The sequence below is a fragment of the Bufo bufo genome, chromosome 4 (genome assembly GCF_905171765.1).
Source record: "Bufo bufo chromosome 4, aBufBuf1.1, whole genome shotgun sequence".
Lineage (NCBI taxonomy): Eukaryota > Metazoa > Chordata > Amphibia > Anura > Bufonidae > Bufo > Bufo bufo.
Window position 1 is genome coordinate 526,887,675 of NC_053392.1, and position 9,542 is coordinate 526,897,216.

Here is a 9,542-nt window from a genome sequence, read left to right on the forward strand (position 1 = left end):
ACATTTTGCAGCACTCACTTTGTGGCATAAATAACATGATAGCTTTATTTTCTGGGTCACTACCATTACAGCGATAAAAAATGCGTGTGTTTTGTAAGTTTTACTACTTTTGCACAATAAAAAGCCCTTTTAAAAAATGTTGTTGCGTTACTGCATTGCAAAACCCATAACTTTTTATCTTTCTTTCTACAGAGCTTTGTGGAGGCTTTATTTTTGAGGGACAACTTGTAGTCTTCATTGGTACTATTTTGTGGCGCACAAGACTTTATGATCACTTTTTATTCCATTTTAGGGTGGCTGATAAGAATAAAACAGCAATTCTGAATAGCATGATAATTGCAGGGCTCAGGCCGTTATGGATGAGGCTGTGAGGAAAGCATAAAGCTGTCCATTTTGTATACATATTCATTTTATATCTATATATAACCTGCACCTGTGTTGAGGCGATTATAGACCTGGTGGGTCCCCAAAGTGGTCTGTGCGCAAGTCCTGACTAGGTGTATCAGAAAGACTGAGGGAGGAAGACCTAGGCTAGGTGTACCAGAAGGACTGTCTGAAGGAGGAGGACCTAGGGGAAGGCTGGCGAATTATGTAATTTAGGATTTGGGGTGTTAAAGTGCCTTGCAAGCCAGACCCAAATCCTGGGATTGGACTGAGACAGACCATGGGGACCATACCAAGTAAGTCCGGCGAGCAAAAGAGGAAAACTGACAGACAAATAATGAGAAAGAGTAGGAAAGGATGCTTTGAAAAGATGTGATAAAATGTTTAAAAAAAAGCTGATATGCCCTATTTAGGGATCTAATCTGGAAGAGAGGGGTTCCACGTATAAAGTTGGCTACGCTTTGCCGACCAAAAACTGATGGTGGACTTGGGGTTCCAGATCCGTGGATTTATTATCTGGCTGCCCAACTTCAACATCTGAGGGGTTGGGGGATGGAAGACGACCTTGATAAGGCAGGACGGATCACACAAATTCTGGTAGGGGGTAAAAACTTAATAACAGCACTAGAGTATGGGTCACTGGATAAAAAAGGGGACGATCTTCCGATACTTCGAGCAATTCATAAAGTATGGTGAAAAGCGAGGAAGGTGGTGGGGATACAGGGCTACACTAAGTTTACCTTGATTTGGCCCAATCATATGTATGCAGAATTGCATAAAGTATCTAATGTTCAGACTTGGGGACGCTATGGGCTTACCCACATGAACCAACTCTACGATGGGGATACTCTGAAAGAGTATGCTCACTTACAACGAGAGTTTCAACTCCCATACTCCCAATTTTATTTATACTTGCAGCTTCGGCATGCTATTAATTCCCAAGGAAGGTTGAATGAGATTAAGTTGGCCTCCAGACATCTGATCATAGATCTGGCAAGCTCAAAAGGTTCCACTAGCGGTGTCATATCGCTACACTATAACAGTCTTATGGAATCACAACTTAAAAAGCAGCCTCTCCGATTGTATGACAAGTGGCGGAAAGATATAAATGTTTACTTCTGTTTACTTCTTTATTTGTTGAAAATTGTTCAATAAAAATAATCAGATAAAAAAAAAAAAAAAAGCTGATATGTGTAAGAATGGATGTCTAGATCTTGAACAGTGGAGAAATTTTAAGAGAGGATGTAGGGGATGGCCAATAGATGAAGGCTTAGAGCACACTGCAGAAAAATGGGAAAAGGTTGCTGAGGAAATATGTAAACAAGGATATAAGGAATATGGGAATTTTACAGAGTATAGTTCAAGTAGTAATAGTTGTATTAATCATATATGTAATAGTAAAAATAGGTTTTTGGGTCATCAGAAAACGGTGTAAGAAGAAAAGGAAAACTGGTACAGTTAGATACTTCCAGCCAAACCAGTATGGTTCACAGACAGTATAGTCATCATTTTTAAGAGTTAAACCGGATATTATTCTCCCACTGGAAAGCTCCAGCATGTGCAATTGTGATATAATTTGCAGGATGCTCAGGGGGGGAAGTAGGTAGTAAGTCATGGATGTGTGATTAGCACATGTCAATGTACCTCCCGAGCAATACCTGAAATTATTCACAATAGGGGGGATTTGTGAGGGAAAGCATAAAGGTGTCCATTTTGTATACATATTCATTTTATATCTATGTATAACCTGCACTTACACAAGAGGGGGGATTCAGCCTTGAAAGGCAGGAGTACAAATTCAGGTGGGCCCCTACTCCCCCTATGCTGACCATTCCCTTTTCTTATCTGAAACCAAACATAGTAACTCAAACCTTGTCTCTACCTAGGACACCTTTACTGCGTTTGTCTATGTATAAATACTTACACAGCTCATTACAAGAAACACATCTTGCATGTGTGTCTGTGTCTTGACCTCGAGCCGGCTCACTCAACTTCAGAACAATTAGGCCCCTTTCACACGAGTGAGTATTCTGCGTGGGTGCAATGCGTGATGCGAACGCCTTGCGCCCGCATGGAATCCGGACCCATTCATTTCAATGGGGCTGTGTACAAGTGCGTTGCGTGAAAATCGCAGCATGTTCTATATTCTGCAATTTTCACGCAACGCAGGCCCCACAGAAGTGAACGGATGGTTGCTAAGAGATGTTGTTTGTAAAAAGTTTTTTTTATCACGCGCGTGCAAAACGCATTAAATCGCATTGCACCCGCACGATAAAAACTGAACGTGATCGCAAACAAAAGTGAATGGATTTGCTTGCAAAATCGCACAGTTTTCACTGAACTTATCCGCAACGCATCCGGACACGCTTGTCTGTAAGGGGCCTTAGGACATCGCATCACATCAGAAGGTCGGTTTGCGACAACAAGGCGATACCAAATATGTGGAGTTTTTTTTTTCTTTATTAAAAAAGCATTAGGCTACTTTCACACTAGCGTCGGGGCTCCGCTTGTGAGCTCCGTTTGAAGGGTCTCACAAGCGGGCCCGAACGCATCCGTCCAGCCCTAATGCATTCTGAGTGGACGCGGATCCGCTCAGAATGCATCAGTCTGGCAGCGTTCAGCCTCCGCTCCGCTCAGTGAGCGGACACCTGAACGCTGCTTGCAGCGTTCGGGTGTCCGCCTGGCCGTGCGGAGGCAAACGGATCCGTCCAGACTTACAATGTAAGTCAATGGGGACGGATCCGTTTGAAGATGACACTATATGGCTCAATTTTCAAACGGATCCGTCCCCCATTGACTTTCATTGTAAAGTCTGGACGGATCCGTCTGAACTACTTTCACACTTAGAATTTTTTCTAAACTATAATGCAGACTGATCCGTTCTGAACGGATCCAAACGTCTGCATTATAGGAGCGGATCCGTCTGTGCAGACAGCAGACGGATCCGCTCTGAACGCAAGTGTGAAAGTAGCCTTATTTTCCAGGAAAAGGGTGGATTTTAAAAAAAATTGAAAATCTTTAATTTTTAATTATACCACTTATTAGTCCCCACAAGGTGACGTTCACATGCAATTGTTTGATCGCTTACATAATACACTGTACTACTTATGTAGCACAGTGTATTACGGTCCGAGTGGCCTCTGGCACAACCCAATATACATACACAGAATGAAAACCTGGGGGCCTTTATTTGATCTCAGCTGCCTTGTAAAGACATTGTCACCCCACGATTGCATTTGTGGGAGTGCCATTGGGTGACAGAGAGCCCACTGCCCCGGAAACTACTTACATGCTGTGGTCGCTATTGACCACGGCATCTAAGGGGTTAAACGGCCCAAGACAGAAGTTCTGCGGATCCAGGCCAATACAGCAGAAATCATCATGGTGGTCTGATCTCTGAATGGAGAGGATTAGGAAAGAACATCTACATCAGAGGAGACATCACTGAAAGTAAGAGGTATGTGGTGCTCTATTACCTTGAATGTTTAGAAGTGCTATATGCAATGTTCTTTGGGGGCCACAAGGAGACATCATACTGTACGGGGGCCACAAGGAGACATTATACTGTACGGGGCTATAAGTTGTAGTCCCGAAACAGTATAATGTCTCCTTGTGGCCCACCGCCCCATAGAGTATAATGTCTCCTTGCGGTCCCAAGTCTTTTTTCTTCCAAAAGGATATTTATCACAAAAAAAATTTCTTGATATTGTAGGAATATTTTTGGTATCGCCCCCAACTTTATTCTGGAGCATCTATTCTTAGGACTATGTTGTGCCATTCCTCTATTATTCCTGCTAGAGGCTTACAAATGAATGTACAACAGAATATTGAGTTGGGGATGTGTCCCTGCAGACTGACACTAGTGAGTGGACACCACCAACGGGTAACACCCAGAAACTTCTAGCAGTAATGATAGAGGAATGGCATATCAAGGTCTAAACACTCCAGAATTATTTCATGTGGATTACAATTATTTGTATTGTATTTTTAAAACAGACATCTAAGGAGTGGTGACAAGTTCTTTAAGCTCATATTCACATATAGTAAAAGCCCCACAAAATACATGTTTGTCCTACTCAGCACTGTCAGCAGTTTTGCACAGTCAAAAGTGCTAACAGATTCCCTTTAAAGGTGTATTCTGGTTCTAACAAGTTCTTCCCTATACAAGGGATAACTATTAGATCAGAGGGGTTCTGGCCGCTGAGACCCCCATCAATCATGAGAACAGGATCCAACTCTTACCAGAATTGGAGTAGCAGTGGGCAATCCTGAATTGCTGCTCCATTCATTCCGGTGAACCCATTCTCGTAATGAGGATCCCAGCGGTCAGACCCCCATCGACCTTATATTTTTTCCTTATCCTGAGGATAGGGGATAAAGGGGTATTCCAGTTGTAACTGGTTAAGTAATTACATTGTGTGAAAGGTGTATTCTGGTTTCAGGAAATCAGTTATTCTTTCTGGACAGAAAAGGCGCACCATTTTCCGATATACTTTCTATATCAATCCTCACCGTTTAACCCATTGCCGCATTATAATGTACATGTAATTAACAGCTACCCTACAGTACAAACGGCCAGGATTGGAGAAAACGCACATCCTGGACGTGCGGCAAGATGAATTCCTAATATGGGGGGGTTCACAGATTTCTGCTTCCAGGGGATAAAGACCTGTCCTGGAAATATGATGATGATACAGGGCTGAATATCGTGGCTCTGTCATCTACCAAGCCGTGTTCCTTCATGTCTATCCCCTGAGTGCTTCATTCAAGTGGATCTGGCTGAGAAACACACATCGGCAAGAGGTTTAACCAAGGGCTGTGATCCCACCGATGTCGTTTGTGCTGGTCAAATAATGGCTGCAAATGACCAGCACTCCATATGAGGGGAGGGGTGGGGAAGGGGGCACACACTCACCAATATCTCTACCCATGGCTTTGGCCAATTCACGAATGGTCATATTGGACCACACCTCCACCAGCTTCTTCTGCTCTTTAACCTTGATTGGCTGCAACTTCCCTTTCTTCTGTTCCTTCTCCTATCAAAAGCAAAACGTGAGTAGTCACCAACCAAGGCAGCATTCTGGGCATTCAGAACCAAAGATGTGCAGCAATTGTACACTAGAGTACTGGACAAACCACTAGATCGTGCCATTCCATCAAGCAGAATAAAGTATACAGGCCGAGGAGGCCAAGGGCACACTCTTTTGCCCTCCATCAGGTAAATAAGGGCCCATGGAAATGTTTGAAAAATGCTCTTAGGTCAAATGAGCAGTGCAATACAGCCTTAAAGTGGTTGTCCAGGATTTTGATACTTGATAACCTATCCTTCAGGACAGGCCATTAATATCAGATCGGCGGGGGTCAGACACCCTGCTGCCTTGCCGATCAGCTGTTATCTTGAAGCTCCATCACCAGAACTATACAGCTTTGTTGACTGTGCTGAATGGTGGGGCTGCGGTGTGTTGGACCACGGCCAATAATCTGAGAATAGGCAATCAGTATCAAAGCCTTTAAGACCTCTTTCACACGGGCGTTTCGGATTCGCTCTGGATGTGCCGCGTGTGCATTGCGGGAAAACCGCGCGAGTAGGTACGCAATTGCAGTCACTTTTATCTGTGATTGCGTTCCGATGTTCAGCTTTTTCCGCGCAAGTGCAATGCGTTTTGCACACATGTGAAAATAAACTGTATGTGGTACCCAGACCCGAACCCGGACTTCTTCACTGCTGTTCGGGTTTGGGTTCGGTAGATTTTATTATTTTCCCTTATAACATGGTTATAAGGGAAAATAATAGCATTCTGAATACAGAATGCTTACTACGTCATCAAAGGTCCTTTGGCAGGTCCTGAAAGAAGAAGAAAGAAGACTATGCCGGCTGCGCAAACAAGTGGATGAGGGGAGTTAATTATTTTTTTAACCCCTCAATCGACATTTTAGTAAGCATTCTGTATTAAGAATGCTATTATTTTCCCTTATAACCATGTTATACAGTGAATAGACTTTAATGGGGTCCGGGGTTGCTCATCCCTATCATCTCCTAACAACCATGCGTGAAAATCACACCGAATCCGCACTTGCTTGCAGATGCTTGCCATTTTCACGCAGACCCGTTCATTTCTATGGGGCCTGCGTGGCGTGCCAAACGCAGAATATAGAGCATGCAGCGATTTTCACGTGACGCACAAGTGATGCGTGAAAATCACCGCTTATGTGCACAGCCCCATAGAAATGAATGGATCAGGATTCAGTGCGGGTGCAATGCGTTCACCTCACACATTGCACCCGCGCGGAATTCTCGCCCGTCTTAAAGGGGCCTAAGGGTCCATTCACACGTTGGTATGTGTTTTGCGGATCAGCAAAACACGGACACCAGCGTTGTGCGCTCCGCATTTTGCGGACTGCACATCGCCGGGACTCTCAGAAAAAATGCCTTTTCTTGTCTGCAATTGCATCTACTTTTTTGCGGAACGGAAGTGCGGATCCGCAAATGCGGATAGCACATTACGGCCCCATTGAAAATGAATGGGTCTGCACCTATTCTGCAAAATTGAGGAACGGATGCGGACGTGTGAATGGACCCTAAAGTGCAGCTGTCAGCAGATTTGTGCCTATGAGACTGGCTGACCTGTTACATGTGCGCTTGGCAGCCGAAGACATCTGTGTTGGTCCCATGTTCATTTGTGGCCACGCTGCTGAAGAAAATGTTTTAATATATGCAAATGAGCCTCTAGGAGCAACGGGGGCGTTGCCATTACACCTAGAGGCTCTGCTCTCTCCACGCCCTCTGCCTGGTCCTGTCAAATTGGAGAGGGCACACCAGTTGCAGAGAGAGCAGAGCCTCTAGGTGTAATGGTAACGCCCCCAGTGCTCCTAGAGGCTAATTTGCATATAATAAAACATTTTCTCAGCAGTGCGGCCACGTATCAACATGGGACCAACACAGATGTCTTCGGCTGCCAAGCGCACATGTAACAGGTCAGCCAGTCTCATAGGTACAAATCTACTGACAGTTGCCCTTTAACGCTCTACAAAAGTTCTTATCCTGGAGTCATCTCACTGGCTCCTTAGGTCTGCGGTATGCGTCTACCCCTTCTGCAAGCGCCTAATGCTGTGATCAGCGATCTGCGCAGTGTGAAGCGTTGGAATAATTGTGACGGGATCAGTACCTTCCTGGCAGACAAGAACCTGCACTGCTGCGCGGGTGTCTCCAAGAAGTTGCTGGTTTGAGGTCGGTGGTGAACGGCAGCCAAGGACTGAGGAGGGAACAGCGCTGACCTCCATTGTCTGGTAGATAGACTTCGGGGGCTCAGGGGATTCAACTGTCGGCAAAGACTGTGAAGCTGGAGGACTCGCTCTATCCGCTGTAACACACTCCTCTTCATTTTCCTACATGGGACAAAATCAGTGAAAAATGTTGTAAATAATCATGTTCAGTTATATTAGGGAATATTGATGCCGTTTTCAGCCCCCCTCCATAATCAGCTGTACAGAGGGGAGGTCCTCTACGGCTCCCTGGACGTGATGTAACCATACTTAGAGGGGGCTGTCCCAGGCCACCATTTTTGTGATGAGCAGGGGCCCCAGGGATTGGACCCACCAATCATTTTTCAGGGTAAGACTGAGTTCACATCCGAGCTAATGATTTCCAATGCGGTGTCCTCCGTTATTACCTTTCACCAGTGCAATCCTTTATGTTGAGTTTGACTCCATTCCGTCAGGTTTCTGTTATTTTTGACTGAAGTGCGGCTTTCTGTTTTAACACTGAAGTCAATGAATGACGGAGAGAAATGTAAGGTTTTCCGTTCGCATCCGTTTTCTGTGGAACAGAGCAACGGAAAAGTTAACGCAGATGTGAGCGTAGCTTAATACGGCATGTGCAGCGCCCTCCATTAACCGCTATGGGATTCTGAAAACAGCCGAGTGCTTGGTCAGCTATTTCCATACAGGCGAATGGAGAGCGACCGCATTTGAGGGACCCGCACCTATCTTAAGGCTAAATGCACACTATCAGGATTACATGCGGAAAATACAATGTACATTGTATTCTATGAAAATTTGAAATTCTCAATGCACACGATGCAGATTTTTTAATCCACAGCATGTCAATTTATTTTATTTTTCCTTACCAGATTTTCTTCATTTACTTAGTAAAATCTGCATGCAAATCCGCACCAATTGATGCAGACTGACCGCACGGATTTGCCTGCGGATTCTCCGCACATGAATCCTGATTGTGTCCACGTACCCTTATGGTGCCTGGCGCCACCGGGGATAGATGGAAGTCGCATACAGTTTTACAATATTTCTGACATGTCCTTTCCTCCGAGCAGAATACACGGCTGACATTTACAAATCTCCACCATTGCGGACACATTGTCACCACCTGATTTCAACCTCAGTGTTTCAGTGGCAGAGATGAACTACAAGGACACTAACATTCATAGCCTACTAGAACCTATAGGGGAACCCCCACTCCCAGGAGCCGCAGTCACACAGGACACCCTGAACACCCGGCATGTCACGCGTTACCTTTTGCGGCTTATATAGAAAACACGCCGACCTCTGCCGCTGATCACGTGACACGCGCCCTCCTTTACGTCACGCCGGGGAAAGTGCAAACACTAGAGGTAGAAGTGTTCTCTCTGCCGGTGTCTCTGAACTGTGACTGGAATATATCGGCAAATAGATAATTGTTACAGGGATTAGTTCCTCCTGAACAGTGTTAACGATATGCTGGCGCTTCTCTGGAAATATTCATTGCATTTTTTAATTTATTTTTTAGGTGTATGGTGTTTGAGCGACGGCAAAATGGCGCCTGTAATGGGAAGGTCTTTACAACCCCAAGATAAAGGGAGCCGGTCTTCCATCTTTGTTTTGGGCTGGTAACAGAGGAAACTATAGAGCCGTTTTTGGAGGCTTTGTTGTTTTGTGGGAAGAGTTGTATTCTTCAATGGCACAAATTTAGGGTTCATATAACATGTTGATTAAAGGGTAACTGTTATATATATATATGTTTACCTTAGTTCCCTAGTTAATACTTTTGTATAGGTATTGAATTACCTAGTAATTGCAGCATGTTCTTTCCTCCCCCAGGCATTTTAGTGGTGCGGCTAAAACAGCGTTGCTAAGTGTCCTCTATCTTCCATATACAGAAGACG

The 9,542-nt window shown here is 44.7% G+C and overlaps 1 protein-coding gene across 1 annotated transcript in view; it reads right to left on the reverse strand.

The window, feature by feature from the left end:
• Positions 1–8,975, reverse strand: part of MTIF2 (mitochondrial translational initiation factor 2) — a 33,313-nt gene extending 24,338 nt beyond the window's left edge. The window contains exons 1-4 of the mRNA XM_040429756.1: positions 8,914–8,975; positions 8,055–8,200; positions 7,551–7,770; positions 5,300–5,420 (exon numbers count right to left, since the gene is read on the reverse strand). Coding sequence (XP_040285690.1) covers positions 5,300–5,420; positions 7,551–7,766 — 337 coding nt within the window. The 5' untranslated portion in view covers positions 7,767–7,770; positions 8,055–8,200; positions 8,914–8,975. The remainder of the gene's footprint in view (positions 1–5,299; positions 5,421–7,550; positions 7,771–8,054; positions 8,201–8,913) is intronic.
• Positions 8,976–9,542: the final 567 nt, after the last annotated feature.